Below are 17,378 nucleotides of genomic sequence, written 5' to 3'. Positions count from 1 at the left end.
CTTTACTCGGAGTTGTATGAATATTCATTTTTCTATAATGTATATAATGAGTGCTTTTGTCCCTGGGTGTGCATGCTAGGAGGAGAGATCCCCATGCACCCAGCGCTGCAATAAACAGATGTTGGCTTTCTAAACTGGGTTAGAGAGTTTTCTTGGTTACTATTTTCCGGTAACAAGGCGGTCAGCTGTGACCCCGGAATGCACAAATACCCCCACGCAACCGCCCCCAGCTCAGGGGCGTGTTGGCCACAGACACTGGTGGATCAGGATGGCCACCGACAATCCCACGCCCAGGCATCTCCTTTGCTGTGGCCGCTTGTGGTGATGGAGCTCAGGTGGCGGCACCGCAAGAAGCCGCAGTGTCCCCCTGCCCGGTGTCCCGCGGAGCCGGGGGCGCAGGCAGGACCCTCCGGTGCGCCTCTGCCACGCCAGAGGAAGCATCAGGTCACCACGGAGGACGGTGAGCGGAGAACATCCCCCCGGGCACCTGCCAGAGGGGTGTTTGGGGGAGCCCCGGTTGGCGGGGGGCGCGGCCGCCCTCCGGCCGCACGGGGGCGCTGTGCCGGCCGCCCCGCCCCGTCTCCGTGGTCAGGCGCGGCCATGGCGGCGCCGCTGAGGAGCGCGGGCGCGCGCGGCGCCGTGTACCGCTCCCGCGACCCCGTGCGCAACCTGCGCCTCCGGTGAGCGCCCGCCGCGGCCCCCGCCCCGCCCCGGTCCGGCTCCCGGCCCGCCGTGACGCTCGCGCCCTCCTTCCCTCCTTCTCCGCAGGGTCCGCATCCAGCGGGTGGCGGCGACCGGGCCCGTCCTGCCGCAGGCCCCGCCGCCGCTCGCCGGCCCGCGCGGCCCCGAGCTCCTGGGCCTGACCGACCGCGCCGTGACCGGTACGTGGGGCGGGGAGGGGCGGACGGGGACAGCGCCGGCGGAGGTGACCGGGCCCTCTCCCGCAGGAGCCCCGCGGCCCCCGAAGGAGGAGGAGGAGGAGGCCGAGGTGGGGTGGCAGGAGAAGCTCTTCAGCCAGGTGGGTGCGCGGCGGCGGCGGGCCCGGGCGGGGCCCCGGGGGGGTTTCATAGAATCATGGAATCGTTTTGGCTGGGAAGGACCTTTAAGATCATCGAGTCCAACCGTTAACCCAGCACTGCCAAGGCCACCACTAACCCATGGCCCTCAGCACCACATCTACACGGCTTTTAAATCCCCCCAGGGATGGGGACGCCACCACTGCCCTGGGCAGCCTGTGCCAGTGCTTGACAACCCTTTCGGTGAAGACATTTTCCCTGATCTCCAATCTAAACCTCCCCTGGCACAACTTGAGGCCGTTTCCTCTCATCCTATCGCTTGTTACCTGGGAGAAGAGACCGACCCTCCCTCCCTACACCCTCCTTTCAGGTAGTTGTAGAGAGCGAGAAGGTCTCCCCTCAGCCTCCTTTTCTCCAGCCTAAACACCCCCAGGTCCCTCAGCTGCTCCTCATCACACTTGTGCTCCAGACCCTTCACCAGCTTCGTTGCCCTTCTCTGGACTCGCTCCAGCACCTCAATGCCTTTCTTGTAGTGAGAGGCCCAAAACTTTTTCTCCTTGTTGTGCTGCCCGATGGCCACCCCTGCTGCGCTTCCCTGTAGGGTCTCCTGCTTCTGGGGGAGCTACTGTGCCTGAGCCCCTCCAGGTGGGCATGGGCGGGGGCTGTCGGCCGCTGCATGCTAGAGCAGTGTCAGAGCCATGCAGGAGCTGGACTTGTTTGCTGGGATTGCCAAAAGATCTTGTCTCTGTGGTGGCTTTGGAAATCTCAGCTGAAAAGCGTTCGTGGCTCTGACAGTGCTGGTGAAAGGCAGCTTTTGTGCTTTACCTGTGGCGCTCTCAGTTTGAGGTGGATCTGTACCAAAATGAGTCAGCCTGCCAGACTCCCCTGGACCGGCAATACCATGAGGAGATCCTGAAACTGGAGAAGGCTGGAGGTCGGAAGAACTGTCGCATCTTCACCTACACTGATCATGACCGATTCACCAACCTAGAGGAGGTACCAGCTGTTAGTTATGTATAATCTATACAGCAGGGTCTGTGAGAACCACCAGGCCTACTGCAGAGGGAACATTTGCCAGTTCTTGACCACGCAGAAGCAAGCCAGATATCCTGTATGCAGGAGAACATACTGCTTCTGCAAAGCAACTTCACCTGGTGCCCCAGACCTAGGATGAGATCTCCCTGTTTCAGAACAATGGTCAGGGGCAGCTTGGAGGGACTTGGCTTTGTAGCGTGGCTCTGTAGGTAACTTGCTGGGTGGAGTTTAGCTGTACTTTGCCACAAGAACAGCGAATGAAATCAACAGTCTTTTAGCAGTTTGTCGTTGCATGTGTATGTGTACATACCTGTTCTCTCCTCCAAAGGTGGAGCTGTGTTTGGGGAAGATGTCCTGTTATAATTAAGCTAGTTCCCGTCTGTTTCTCTCTTCCAGCACTGCCAAAAGGTAACTGACTCAGATGATGAGGTGCCATCGTATCTGGCAGAGAGGATGGCCAATGTGAGGAGGAGAAGAAGACAAGACCGTAGGCAAACGTGAGTGCAACGTGGGGCTCGGAGGTTGCTAATGCAGGTGTCCTGGTTCTGGTGCCCCAGCTGCGGAGCAGCCTGGTCTGTGGAAGTTCGTGGCTTGAGCTGTCGCACTTGGAATCTGGCAGTTTGACTTCTTGTCGTTGGGGGGGTTCAGTGCTACCTGTGCCGGGCTGCTGAGGTGAGCCGTGACTTGTGCTGTTCTGTTGTTGACAGAGAAGCAAGTTCTCTGAAGTCGAAAATCATCACGTGGGAACCCTCAGATGAATTTATAAAGAACAATCATGTGATTAACACTCCTGTCCAGACCATGTACATCATGGGGGACTTGGGACCTTATGGGAAGTAAGTGAAATCCTGATGTGATCTTAATTTTCCAGAAGGAAACCCATCTTCCCTCCTGACTCAAATCTCCTGTTTCTTTCTTTAGTTAAGGGGAGGGGATTCCAAGAGCTCAGTAACTTGGGCTGCTATTTCTTTCTGCCTCTTTCCGCAGCTGGGCGGTAACTGAGTGTATCCCTCCAAAAGCCTTATAAAAGTAGTGTAGGAAAGTCCGGGTGTGTTTCTTCCCTTCTGTACCCCCCTCTGCCTTTACCAGCTCTGCTGTTCCAGAGCAAGAGGCTGTCTGTGTTCTTTATTTAGACTCTGTTTCCTGGTCTCTTCCATCAGGCTTGGTCACAAGGAGTGTGAACATGTTCTTTGCACAATCAAGGTGGATGGCAATGGAGTGATCACAGTGAAGCCTAACTTTACTGGCACCAGAGGAGCCTACCAGTGAGTGGGACAGGGCTGGTACCTCTGCGGGACTTATAGAGGGGGCTGAAATGGCTGTTGCCTGGTTACCCTTCAGGCAGAGCATCAGCACTGACATTGAGGGGTATTCTTTAGTTTTATTCCAGAGATTTCTAAGACAAGATTATTGTGTGCTTGTGCTTGTGCTTGGTGTCACTGCATGTGTGATGTGTGGGGCTTCGGTGCCAGTCCCTAGGGACACAGGTTGCGCATGAGCTGGACACGAGTGAGTCTCCGTTTTTGAGTCGTTGATGCTGGCGGGCACTTGGGAGTGAGGAGAGGGGTGTTAGTGCCCTTGTGTTACTGCACGGGCCTGCTGGAGGGGGGACTGCCGTGTCAGGGTGGCACAGTTGATGCTGTTGCTGCCTGTGCCTGTTCTCTGTGTAATGGAGGAGTTCTGCCCATGTGTTTTGGGGCTCTGCAGGATCGAGCTGGATGGAGAGAAGCGAGAGGTGTGGAAATACACCATTGAGAATGTGTCTGTCCAAGTGCAGCCAGAGGAGGAGGAACGCGAGCAGTGTGTGTTCAGAGACGTAAGGACCAGCCTTCGCTGATCATATTGACTAATTCTCCTGATTTGGCAGAGGGAGCTCAGACCCTCACGCAGATGTAATTGTTGGTGCTGTAGACACCTAAAGCTGACGCAATGAATGTCACTGGCAGTGAGTCTCATCATGCCCAGCAATTGGAGAACTCCAACAAATACTCCCTGACCGCTTCATTCCTTACTCTCGGTAGAGGCCTTGTCCAGTGTTGGGTGTGTTGGCCTCTGACTGCAGTGATCTGTGTAGTGAGAACTGATGCAAGAAACCACCTAAATTCATGTCACGTGCCAATGGTTTTCCTTCCCTTTTGAGCAATGGGCAAACCCTTTCCTTGGTCTTCCTCTGGCTGCCTGTATACTTACTGAATGATTTCTTGTTACCCGTAATGTCCCAGGATATTTGGTTCTCATTTTACGTCTTGATCTTTCTGAATTGCCTTTTTGGCTTTGGCAGTTTATACAGGTACTTAATGCTTTAGTTTTGCACTTGTACTTTTCCTTATTGTTTTTGTGGTCAATAAGGAAATCGTGATTTCACTACACTGATCTCCTATCTGTTGATTTCATTGGAATAGTTTATGCCTGTGTTTTTAACGTGTCATTTAAGATCTGATTCTTCAGAGCTGCTTCTTCCCTTAGATTGGCCTTTGATGAGGTCTTCTCTGAGCTGGAGTTCCATGCAGTGTTAGGACTTATGCATCTTTGTTCTATTAGATTCTTATATTCTCTATATTTGTTATAACAACAAAAAAAACCCTTTGTGCTAAGCCTGTCAACAATTTAAATTGGTTTTAAGTTACATCCATTACAATTTTTGCAATAAGTAAAAACATATGTAATCAAAAGGACACTTTTTCTTATCCGCTTGTTCTGTGTTTTCAGCTGTACGGTCGGCACAAGGAATACCTCAGTGGTCTTGTAGGTTCCGAATTTGAAAAGGTGAGTACCAGCAGCACTTGGCAGGGACCTGGAACCCTTTGGAGACTGCTGACCTGGTTAGCGTGGCTGCCGTTCGTACCACAGTCTCCAAAGACTCTTTCATTCTGGGGGTGTGTTGGCAGCTTTTACCCTGTGGCTTCCAGCAGAAAATTGGGTCACAAGGGACACGTTGCAATGGATGTGGGGCCTGCAGAGATCCATCCTGCATCTGTCAGGTCAGCAGCAGAGCGTGCCGAACGCTGCGGTCTCTGTGAGACTGCGTGCGTTGTCTGGAGGCCTTTGACTATAATACTTTAAGATGAAAGGGAGGTTTATATCTTTTGGGATAGTGATTGCTGTTAACTTCCTGAATGACAAACACATCTACGTGCCACTTTGTTCAAGTAAACAGCCCCTCCCACCCCCAAACTCATGCACAGTTTCCCTTCTCACTGAATTACCCAGACTGGAATCTTTTTTGCTCTAATTTCATTTGCCAAAGTGTGAAAGTCGTTGTACTTGTACTTCGATGGAGTGTCTCAGCTCGTCCTGTGCTTCCCTTTGTTCCCCCCATCTTGGGCAAGTGAAGGAACACTACAGGAGAAACAGGACTATGCTTTCTGCAAGTGAAATCTCACTCCATTTTATATCCAGCTTGAAGTCTGTAAGAGACCGATTTACATAATAATAAACTACTGCAGTCCAGGAATTTGGTCTCTCTAGAGAGCCTCTCTCCAGAGCCACCGTTTGCTTCTGGAAAGTGGTATGAGAAGTCATGACTCCTACCTGGCCAATAGAGCAAATCATTAATGTACAAATGTCTGTGAAACATCTGTGTGAGACGCTGTTGGGAGGGGATTGTATGAGGTTCCACCAGTGGTCATTGAGCTCTTTATCTTGTTTATCTGCTCGTTCTTACAGACTCCTCCTGGTACACTGCGGCTTTTTGTGAATGGAGAAATAGGTGGGTCCTTATTATGAACAGTAACTGTAGGGGCAAATCTGGGTCTGCTGGGATGGCTGAGGCTATGAAGGGTCCAAGGATTCTTGGATCACAGTCCTGTCCAGAGTAGGTGATTCTCTCCCTAGAATCCTTTCCTTCCTCCTTCTCCTCCCCTGTTTTTGTGGACTAACCCCTTGAGTGGCATTTACAGATTGGAGGTTACAAACAGTGCAGCTGTTGTAGGAAGACATGCAGATCTGCAAACAGGAGAGCAGATTGGGAAGTTAATAGAGATTATAGCAAAGAAAGCAATTAAATGTGTGTCCTCCCTGATCTGGTTAGTGGTATGGGGACAAGGCTAGTCTAGAGAAGGAGTCTTCTCTGGGGGTCATATTCTGTTACTTTGAAGACCCTGACTTTACCCAGCTTCCAGCAGTAACTGGTTGTCCCTGAGGTTATTGGTGCTGGCTCTCCCAAAAGTCTACAGTGAGTACTGGAAGAGTTTGTGTGGAAACAAGCAGCTGAAGTTCATTCTCTCTTCTCAGTTTCAGCTCAAGGCTATGAGTATGACAACCTCTATGTTCATTTCTTTGTGGAGCTGCCTAACCGTAAGTATTCACGTTTCCAGCCATGTCGCAGCAGTTTAAGGAATGAAGCGTGCTTTGGCTGGTCCGTCAGATCAGCTCTGCTGAAAGTCAGTGAAGGGTGATGTTGGGGCTGGGATCTAGTCAGAGGTCTTCAGAGCTAAAATTGCAGAATTCAGTTGTTTGAACTAAACTTGTATCTGGTAGAAAGTAGCATCTTCCCCTCTCGTCTCTTCCAATTCAGGCTGGGACATAGAGGTCCATTGGCTTCTCAACCAGTGGTGATGGTGTCCAGCAGTCTACCCAAAGTTCATTCCTTATACCACGGAGAATAGTCTCCCTGTCTTCTCCATCTCAGCAGTGACCTTGTCTGATTTCAGTGCTCACCATCATGTTCTCATGTTTTGTGCTGACACTAACATACTAAATTTTAACTGATAAATAAGGTTCCCAGCACTAACATGCTCATAGAATCACAGAATGGTTTCAGTTGGAAGCGACCTTAAAGATCATCTAGTTCCAAGCCCCCTGCTACAGGCAGGGACACCTTCCACTAGACCAGGTTGCTTAAAGCCTCATACAGTCTGGCCTTAAACACTTCCAGGGAAGGGGCAGCCACAACTTCTCTGGGCAACCTGTTCCAGTGTCTTGCTACCCTCACAGTAACGAATTTCTTCCTAATATCCCATCTAAATTCCCCCTCTTTCAGTTTAAAACTGTTACCTCTTGTCCTATGGCTCCATGCTTTTGTAAAAAGCCCCTCTCCCGCTTTCCTGTAGCCCCTTCAGACACTGGAAAGCTGGAAGGTCTCCCTGGAGCCTTCTCTTCTCCAGGCTGAACAGCCCCAGCTCTCTCAGCCTGTCTCCAGAGCAGAGGTGCTCCAGCCCTCTGAGCATCTTCATGGCCTCCTCTTGACTCGCTCCAACAGCTCCGTGTCCTTCTTCTGTTGGGGCCCCAGAGCTGGACGCAGCACTGCAGGGGGGGTCTCACGAGAGCGGAGCAGAGGGGCAGAATCCCCTCCCTCGCCCTGCTGGCCACGCTGCTGGGGATGCAGCCCAGGACACAGTTGGCCTTCTGGGTTGCAAGCGCACATTGCTGGCTCATGTTGAGCTTCTCGTCAACCATCACCCCCAAGTCCTTCTCCTCAGGGCTGCTCTCAATCCATTCTCCGCCCAGCCTGGATTTGTGCTTGGGATTGCCCCAACCCACGTGCAGGACCTTGCACTTGGCCTTGTTGAACTTCATGTGGTTTGCACAGGCCCACCTCTCCAGCCTGTCCAGGTCCCTCTGGATGCCATCCCTTCCCTTCAGCGTGTCGACCACACTGCACAGCTTGGTGTCATCGGCAAACTTGCTGAGGGCGCACTCGATCCCACTGTCCGTGTCGCCGACAAAGATGTTAAACAGGACTGGTCCCAATACTGACCCCTGAGGAACGCCACTCGTCACTGGTGTCCACTTGGACATCGAGCCGTTGACCGTAACTCTTTGAGTGCGACCATCCAGCCAATTCCTTATCCACCGAGTGGTCCATCTGTCAAGTCCATGTCTCTCCAATTTAGAGACAAGGATGCCATGCAGGATAGTGTCAAATACTTTGCACAAGCCCAAGTAGATGACATCAGTTGCTCTTCCCCTATGCACCAGCGCTGTAACCCCATCTTAGAAGGTCACCATATTTGTCAGGCATGATTTGCCCTTAGTGAAGCCATGTTGGCTGTCACCAATCACCTTCTTGATTTCTGTGTGCCTCAGTTTAGTTTCCAGGAGGATCTGCTCCATGATCTTGCCAGGCACAGAGGTGAGAGTGAACATCCTGCTGCATGTTTAATTCCCCTGAAACTATGGCTCTGGCTCCCCTGTCTGATTCTACCCTGATGTTTGTCCGAAGAGGTACCGCTTTTGCTACTCGGTACATTTAGATAACAGAATCACAGAATGTTAGGGATTGGAAGGGACCTCGAAAGATCATCTAGTCCAATCCCCCTGCCGGGGCAGGATTGCCTAGACCATATCACACAGGAACGCATCCAGGCGGGTTTTGAATGTCTCCAGAGAAGGAGACTCCACAACCTCTCTGGGCAGCCTGTTCCACTGTTCAGTCACCCTCACTGTAAAGGAGTTTTTCCTCATATTTATGTGGAACCTCCTGTGTTCCAGCTTGCGCCCATTGCCCCTTGTCCTGTCAAGGGATGTCACTGAGAAGAGCCTGGCTCCATCCTCATGACACTTGCCCTTTACATATTTATAAACATTAATGAGGTCACCCCTCAGTCTCCTCTAAGCTAAAGAGACCCAGCTCCCTCAGCCTCTCCTCAGAAGGGAGATGTTCCACTCCCTTAATCATCTTTGTGGCTCTGCGCTGGACTCTCTCTAGCAGTTCCCTGTCCTTCTTGAACTGAGGGGCCCAGAACAGGACACAATATTCCAGATGCGGCCTCACCAGGGCAGAGTAGAGGGGGAGGAGAACCTCTCTCGACCTGCTAACCACACCCCTTCTAATACACCCCAAGGTGCCATTGGCCTTCTTGGCCACCAGGGCACACTGCTGGCTCATGGTCATCCTGCTGTCCACTAGGACCCCCAGGTCCCTTTCCCCTACGCTGCTCTCCAACAGGTCTGTCCCCAACTTGTACTGGTACTTGGGGTTGTTCTTGCCCAGATGCAGGACTCTACACGTGCCCTTGTTATATTTCATTAAATTTCTCCCTGCCCAACTCTCCAGCCTGTCCAGATCTCTCTGAATGGCTGCGCAGCCTTCCGTTGTGTCAGCCACTCCTCCCAGTTTTGTGTCATCAGCGAACTTGCTGACAGTGCACTCTATTCCCTCATCCAAGTCATTAATGAATATATTGAATAGAACTGGTCCCAGTACCGACCCTTGCGGGACTCCGCTAGACACAGACCTCCAACTGGACTTTGTCCCACTGACCACCACTCTCTGGCTTCTTTCCTTCAGCCAGTTCACAATCCACCTCACTACCTGATCATCCAGACCACACTTCCTCAGTTTAGCTGCGAGGATGCTGTGGGAGACCGTGTCAAACGCTTTACTGAAATCGAGATAGACCACATCCACAGCTTTACCATCATCTATCCACCGGGTAACATCCTCATAAAAGGCTATCAAGTTGGTTGAGCATGACTTCCCCTTGGTGAAGCCATGCTGAGTGCCCCTAATGATCCCCCTATCCTTGATGTGCCTAGAGACAGCACCAAGGGCAAGTTGTTCCATTACCTTTCCAGGGATGGAGGTGAGGCTGACTGGTCTATAGTTACCCGGGTCCTCGTTCTTGCCCTTTTTGAAGACTGGAGTGACATTCGCTTTCCTCCAGTCCTCAGGCACCTCTCCCGTTGCCCACGACTTAGCAAAGATGATGGAGAGTGGCCTAGCAATGACTTCCGCCAGCTCCCTCAGCACCCGTGGATGCATCCCATCAGGGCCCATGGATTTATGGGTGTCCAGATTGCTTAATTGATCCCTGACCCAGCCCTCATCTACCAAGACAGATTCCTCCTCTATCCTGACTTCTTCTGGGGCCTCAGGGGTCCGGGGCTCCTCAGGACAGCCTCCAGCAGTATAGACAGAGGCAAAGAAGGCATTCAGTAACTCCGCCTTCTTTTTATCCTCTGTCTCCAGGACCCCCACCTCATTCATCAGTGGGCCTACATTGCCTCTAGTGTTGGCTTTACCTGCAATGTATTTGAAGAAGCCCTTTCTGTTGTCCTTGACCTCTCTTGCAAGGTTTAATTCCAAGGAGGCCTTAGCTTTCCTAGTTGCCTCCCTACATCCTCTGACAACAGACTTATATTCCTCCCAAGTGGCCAGCCCCACCTTCCACGATCTGTACACTCTCTTCTTCCACTTGAGTTTGCCCAGCAGTTCCCTGTTTAACCATGCAGGTCTCCTGGTACCCTTCCTTGACTTCCTACCTGTTGGGATGCTCTGGTCTTGAGCTTGGAAGAAGCAGTCCTTGAATGCTAACCAACTATCTTGGGCCCCCTTACCTTCTAGTACCCTGTCCCATGGGATTTCCCCGAGCAATTGCTTGAAATGGCCAAAGTTGGCCCTCCTGAAGTCCAGGGCTGTGATTCTGCTAGCTATTCTGTTCCTGCCACATGAGATCCTGAACTCTACCATCTCATGGTCACTACAACCAAGGCTGCCCTCAACCTTCACCTCTTCAACCAGACCCTCCTTGTTAGTGAGGATAAGATCCAGCAGCGCTCCTCTCCTGGTTGGCTCATCCACCATTTGCATCAGAAAGTTATCATCAATGCACTGGAGGAACCTCCTGGACTGGGGATGGCTGGCTGAGTAGGCCTCCCAGCAAATATCAGGGTAGTTGAAATCCCCCACAACAACCAGGCCCTGTAATTGCGAGACTGCTCTCAGCTGCCTGTAGAAGGCCTCATCACCCTCCTCATCCTGATCCGGTGGCCTGTAATAGACACCCACAACAGTATCACCCCTGCCAGCCTGCCCCTTAATTCGCACCCACAAACTCTCAACTCGCTCCTGATCCGCCCCTGGACAGAACTCAATACATTCTAGCTGCTCACTCACATAAAGAGCAACTCCACCACCTCTCCTTAGTGGCCTGTCTTTCCTGAACAGGACATAGCCATCCATGACCACATTCCAGTCATGCGAGGCGTCCCACCAAGTCTCTGTAATTGCCACTAGATCATAGCCCCCCGACCGAACACGGATTTCTAACTCCTGTTTATTCCCCATGCTGCGTGCATTGGTGTACAGGCATTTCAGGGAGCGAGCTGAGCACACCGATTTCACCCCAGGGGGATGGGAGGCCTCCTGGTCTACCTCAACACTAGAGCGTTGCCCCAGTGGTGCAAGCCCAGCTACTACCCCATCCCCCTTCGAATCTAGTTTAAAGCTCTCCGAATGAGCCCTGCTAATTCCTGTCCCAGAAGGAATAAGGGTCTGCTTTTCTCTTAAGATGGAGTTGGTGCTTTTCATCAACAGTTCAGGGTGTTCTGTGGAACAGCCGTTGCCTGGAACAAGAAGGGGTGGGACACATGGAAATTCAGCATGGGTGATGTTATCTGTTGTCCCAGTCATTGGGGACTGACATTCTCCTTTGAGCTGCTGTGGTTTGTGAGTCCTCCCTCTCACCCAAAGCATTCACCGCTGTGCTCACGTTCTCTTCTCCCAGAGTGGTCGAGCCCCACGTTCCAGCAGCTATCAGGAGTGACACAGACCTGTGCCACCAAGACAGTGGGCTGGGTAAGGACGCTTTCAGACCTGCAGAGCACTTTGAACAGGCATTCTCTGAAGTGGAACATGTGTAACGAGCTACAGACACCTTCAGCAAAGGTCCTGACTTGAGGCCTCGTTTCGAGGGCAGAGTGTGTTTGGGATTCTCCCCATTCTAGTTATAATTGCCATTTTTCAGGGTGCCATTGTGTCCAAATAAAACTAGACTGAATAAAACTGCCTCAAAAAGGTTTCTGGAACCTCACTTTTTTCTTCCTTCTGGCTGATTGATTGCCTTTGGAGCTTTGATTTTTGTGTCCTCGAATGCTCACAGTTAACGAAGCGTTGTTGTGGCCTGCCTGGGGCAGGAATGCACACAGTCTCTAAATTGATTTCTCAAAACGAACCCCTCCTCCTATCTGGGAAGTTTGTTCCATTGCTGTCTCTAGCTCCTCTCTTACAAAATTAGAATTTTATCAACTTTTTAATGTCTCTTATGTGAGCTAGTTTGCATATTACAAAGATAATTATCATACAACATTTCAGTAATACTGTTGTTTGAGGTATTTTGGTTGGCTCCGGTAAAGATCATGGCAGCGTAGTAGTTAGCAGCTGGCTGAATGGTCATCTGAGGTGCGTTACCCTTTCCCCTTTTTCATTATTTTTAACAGCCTGTTCCATCAGCATGGCACGTGGGAGTCTGTGCAGGTCCGTCGTGCAGTTAGGTGTTTGTTAGTGTGATGTGATTGATCTTGTTTGGACATTATTCTCTCTTTTCCATCATTAGTTCTTTTCTCCCTGCTCTCTGTGCCCCCTGCAATGCTAGCGATGGATTCTCTTGTCCAGGAATCTGATCTCTGTTCCTGTTCCTTTTCTAGGATAACGTGGCGTACTTCTGCTACCCCTTCACTTTGGAGATGTTTTTCACTCAAGGAGACGAATCAGAAGGTGTGTTTCCTCGTTGCTCTGAAATGTGAAACTCAAATCTTTTCACCACAGTGTAGACATCACGCTGCCTGGCACGTTGTTGGCCCCTCACCAAGATGAAAGGATGGATTTAAACAAAGGGAAGTGTTGCTCGTTCAGGAAATGTTCACCCTGTCAACACACACCCTCTGCACACATAGTGCATTTGCCCTTCTTCCAGGCTATCCTCAGCTTTATCCAGCTGCAAAACTACTTGGATCTTAGCTTGTCTCTCAAAATGCCTGGCTTGCCAGTCTGTGTTGCTGTGCCCGGTGTGCTGCACAGAGCCCTGGGACTCGGCAGCAGCAGAAATCAGCAGCTTTTTTGTACACAACTAAAACTCTCTGCTGAGTCTTACGTTTGTAGACACACTCAGTGACCTGTGAAATCTGTGTATAGTTTATGTCGCTTTGAAACTTCCAGCTGAATTTTAAGCTGGGTTTCTCTGCTGCCTATTCCTGCTGCTTCACTACGCTTCTGCTGCTTCCTCACCAACCCCGTTGCTCTTCGGATTGCAATTGCTGGGGACAGCTTTGCGGCATGTCTTGCTGCTTGAATCCAGTGCATGCATTGGATTTCCGTATTTAACCAACACTAATGAACTTTCAGCCTAGAATAAACATGATGAGTTTGTTTCACCGTGGAAAAAAATGCTTGGAGACTGTTAGGAGAATCCAAGTTAATAATCCTCCAATAACAGTGGGAAAGGTCAGAGATGAAAAGGTTCCCCTGTTTAGCATCAGATTGTTCACAAAAGATTGTCTTGTCTGCCCAAAGATAATTGAGGAACCAGCTCGGACTTGCTCTCAAAACAAAGGATTTTCCTGAATTTTTAACATCAATAATTCTGTTTTCATCCGCAAATCCGAGAGTTCAGCTTTACAGGGGAAAATAATCACCCATACATCTAAGTTTGTCATTGTAGAAGAAATACAGAAAGGACTTCCTACTAGTGGCGTTGGGCATGTAGCATTTTTTTTTCTCTGTGATGGTCTCCCTCACAAAGCTGTGATCTGCTCCCCTTCCTTGCAGACAGTCTCCCTCAGTGGCCTGTTCTCTACTTCGAGGTCCTGTCCCTGGATTTCTGGCAGAGGTATCGCGTTGAAGGATACGGTTTTTTGGTGCTGCCAGCATCTCCAGGTAAAACCTACTTGGGGTGTTATGTTAATTGTCCGGGAGAGTGAGTCGAGTGGTTCTCTTGGGAATGGATTCAGCTGGCCCTGGGGAGGCTTTGCATTTGCAAACTGAAGGGGATAGGTAGCTGTTTGTGGGGCAGCAAAGAAGGATTTGATGCATCCTGCACCATTCTGCCTTGTTGAGAAGAATCGTGTGTTGCTGTCCTTGCTCCTTCTGTGGTTCCCTCACAAAATCTTGTGTGACAAAGCTCTGAGGTGATGCTGCACATCTCTCTTTACAATAGCAGTAGAGCCTTTTGTGTCCCACATTGAATCTGAGAGTCACAACTGTTCTGTCACCCACGTGTAGGAAGGAGATGCTCCTCATGGGCAGGGGGTACTTTCAGTGCTGGCTGTGAGACTCTGGGCCTGACTCATTGGGAAAATGTTGCAGAGACAGCGGGCAGTGTTTCCATTTCCAGCCTGCTGTGGTTTGGGTCAGCAGGTACTCATCTACCATGCTGTCCTCTGTGACTCTGTTGGTCATAGCTGCTAAGCTGTCCTTTTGTCCTGGGTCAGGTCTCCACATGCTCACCATCCCTACCTGGCGCCCTGTGGAGCTGGGGAGAGTCGCTGAGCTGAGGAGATTTTTCATTGGCGGATCTCCTGAGCTGGAGGACATAACCTACGTCAGGATACCGTCAACCTTCAAGGTGGGCTCAGCTGTAGGGCATTGCTTTTGCTGGGAGATGGTAGGTTACGCTCTCTGTGGGCACAGACGTCTGTGGGCAGCGAGGACCAGATTTGAACAAGGATGAGCTGGTGCTCCTGTTGCTCTGACTAAAGAAATGTCTCCTCTATGAGACTTGTGATCATGGACAGAGGAATGGGCAAACACTGAGGCAGAGCTCTCTGCCTTCTGAGGTGTGCGCAGCTTAGAGAAGTGGGTGAACATGGACCAAAGCCTTGACTTACCCCTGCCTGTGCTGGCCCTGTCCGGAAAGTGTCTCTCAGGTCAGCATTTTTTACCAGCTATAGACTTCTCCACGTGTTTTAGTAAGGAATCTGGGTTGTACTGCCCCTGGAACGGTTTCCCGAAACAAGAAGCCGATGGGTGTGAGATAGACAGAAATTTCACATTCTTAAGCAAGCTGCAGAGGTGCTTGCTGGTGTAATGAGCAAGTTGATCTTAGCAGCTTTGTGTGGGAAGGAGCCCTGCTGCCGTTGTTGAAACCCTCCTCCAGCACTGCGCTGGCAGCTTGCTAGTGCTTAGGTTCTGCTCTCAGCACAGCCTTTGTCTGCCCTTCTCTCTGACCTGGCTTTCTGTGTGCAGAGGGGAAGGGAGAGACTGTGCCTGCAGGAGTGCGTGCTCCTGGTGGGGCACGCTCGTTTTCACTGGGGTGGGCCGCTGCAGCAGGTTGCAGGCTGTGGTTACTCTGACTTGTGCCGTCTTCGCAGGGAGAGCGTCTGAGCCGCTTTGGTTTTCGCACAGAGACAACAGGGAGCGTCACGTTCCGGCTTTGCTGCCTGCAGCAGTCTAGGTAAGTGCAGCAAAGTGAGTACGAGCTCTGTCTTGTGTGCTGTCTTCTGGCAGCCCTGACCTCCTCCTGTACTTCTGCGCAGAGCCTTTCTGGAAACCAGTGCCCTGAGGCAGCGCATGCAGAGTGTGTTGGACCGGCTTGGAGGCTTCAGCCAGCAGAGCTCTGTCTACAGCGTTTTGGGTAGGGCTTTCAGTGTCGTTCTCCCTGGCGAGCCTTTGGCTCACTTTCTCTTCCTTTTTACAGAGTGGGCAGGATATTTCAGGAGAACCCATGACGGTGGGGATAATTGCCCCCCCCATCCTCCCGTGAGCTCTCTGAGTCCATATCAGAGGTTAAATGTGTTCTGATCTGAGCTGGAAGCTTCAGGAGGCGTCAGCTCTCAGCAGACAGGAGGGATAACTAATCTGTGGGGCAAAGCCTAGGCTGGGCTGTCCAGTCTTGCCTGGCAGTGGGCACAGCTTGTGGTGCTCATACACAGGCTCTGTCTCGGATTCTGTTATGCGTAGAGCAAAGACAGTGCTAGAAATAAGTGAAGAGAGCAGCAAGGACCAGGGGCTTTGTTGATGGAACTTAGGAAGTGAGACTCCTGCTCCAGGAGAGATGACGTTCACTGGACAGACTCATCCCTCCTCTTGCCTGACGCTGTCTGATGCGTTCTGCCTTGCTGTCACTTGCTGTGCTGTAGAGGCTTTCCAGAGGGCACGGCGCCGGATGCAGGAAGCACGCGAGAGCCTTCCTCAAGACCTCATCAGCACCTCTGCCTCCACCGTGCACCAGTCACAGGAGCCATGACTGACCACCGCCCCTGCCTGGGAGCGCTCGGCATCTTCTCTCCGACACAAGCTTCAGCAGGAGTCACAGTGCTGGTGCCTGGAAGCTTTTGAACTGTTCCTTTGCCGTTTTCCCTGGAGGGGAAAAGAGCCTGTAACACGTCCAGACCAGTGTCTTTGCATTTCCACAGGTACCTGTGGAAGGAGCTCCATTTTCTCAAGGCATTTTATTACCAGGCCGTAACAATACAGTCAATTGTTAACATTTCTGCTGAGCAGACTAAAATACTGACATGGGACCTGTGAACCCTTTAACACTTTTTCAAGAATTGAATAGTAAATGATTAGAAAAATTTCAAATCTATACGACTCGGTAAATTTAGTTTTCTTTTGAAAGAAGAGGGTGATGTTGAAGGTCAAGGTATGAATGCTGTTTGAGATTTAATGAAATGAGTAGATAACTTCTTGAGAAATGCTGATAATCATAGTCAGCAGTTTGCTAGTTAAAACTCTGAATAGTGTAGAATCTTACAGAAACTCAAGAGAGCAAAATTTAAAAATAAAAATTATAACCAAAGAAGCAATCCTGCCAAAGGAAGACATTGTTAGCAGGTTTTCACCTTCGCACTTGCATCTTCCTTGGCCTGACAGACAAAATGGTGCTCGCAAAAGATGTTTTGGACAAAGCCTTCAGCAAATGTGCTTTGAATATGCCCTTTTATAAATTAAACTAGCAAATTTCCATATACATGTACATGTATAAAAATGTCACTGATCTTTTAATCAGAACTGGCATTCGGTGCAGGGCTTGTGCTCTGAGCTTGCCAAGGAGCCCGACCAGCTGGAATGGAGGTCGTGAATCCACCGGGTACGCGCAGATGAAGTAGGAGATGGCCCACGGGGACAGACAGAAGGGGAGGCCAGTGATCTCCCTGGAGCCATGAGGACTTCCCCGGTACAGAAGTGTCCCTCCAGTTCGCACTGGAGGGTGCCTTTGCAGTGAAACTCAACAGGATAAGGGAGAGGAAGGGACAGTTGTGCGTGCACAACAGCTGGGGCCGGGAGGGCACCAGTTAATGGGACAGGGGAGCCTGCCAGGCTGGGGGATGCCATGAACTGCAGGTGGAGGGAGGCTGGAGGGCAGGAGGAGCTGGCAGCAGGAGCAGGCTGGGCAGCGCTGCAGACTGTGGGGACCAGAGTGGGTCTAGCAGTGAGACAGAGGTGTGTGCTGTCCCCGGTGCGTGGGCAGCAGCGCCCCAGCTCGCTACATCAGCTGCAGCGATGTAGCTGGTTTTTCTTGAGCTTTGTCTGCTTCTTCCTTCAGGGCAGACTGGAGCTGTGATGGTTTCCTTTGAGTGCCAGCTGAACTTGCAGCTGAACGGGTGTCTGTCTGAGGCTGAGTCCTGCAACCGTACCAGTGATGTGATCTGCACAGGGGCAGGAGC

General features: G+C 51.1%; 1 protein-coding gene across 2 annotated transcripts; it reads left to right on the top strand.

The window, feature by feature from the left end:
* The first annotated feature begins 600 nt into the window (after nucleotides 1-600).
* MKS1 (MKS transition zone complex subunit 1) lies at nucleotides 601-16,681 on the top strand. Of its 2 annotated transcripts, XM_068415449.1 has the most exons (18): nucleotides 601-680; nucleotides 769-881; nucleotides 948-1,018; nucleotides 1,857-2,012; nucleotides 2,448-2,548; nucleotides 2,759-2,887; nucleotides 3,212-3,316; nucleotides 3,759-3,867; nucleotides 4,761-4,817; nucleotides 5,718-5,760; nucleotides 6,285-6,347; nucleotides 11,501-11,571; nucleotides 12,420-12,489; nucleotides 13,540-13,647; nucleotides 14,202-14,335; nucleotides 15,081-15,163; nucleotides 15,246-15,343; nucleotides 15,849-16,681. In XM_068415449.1, the coding sequence occupies exons 1-18, from the start codon at nucleotides 601-603 to the stop codon at nucleotides 15,953-15,955; spliced, it is 1,698 nt and encodes a 565-aa protein (XP_068271550.1). In that variant the 3' UTR covers nucleotides 15,956-16,681. The 2 variants fall into 2 exon arrangements, with proteins under 2 accessions (XP_068271550.1, XP_068271549.1); XM_068415448.1 differs by having other exon boundaries at nucleotides 769-1,018.
* The last annotated feature ends 697 nt before the right edge of the window (nucleotides 16,682-17,378 follow it).

Source organism: Nyctibius grandis, chromosome 18, assembly GCF_013368605.1.
Source record: "Nyctibius grandis isolate bNycGra1 chromosome 18, bNycGra1.pri, whole genome shotgun sequence".
NCBI classification, from domain to species: Eukaryota; Metazoa; Chordata; class Aves; order Nyctibiiformes; family Nyctibiidae; genus Nyctibius; species Nyctibius grandis.
This window is presented reverse-complemented; position numbering and strand designations above follow the sequence as displayed.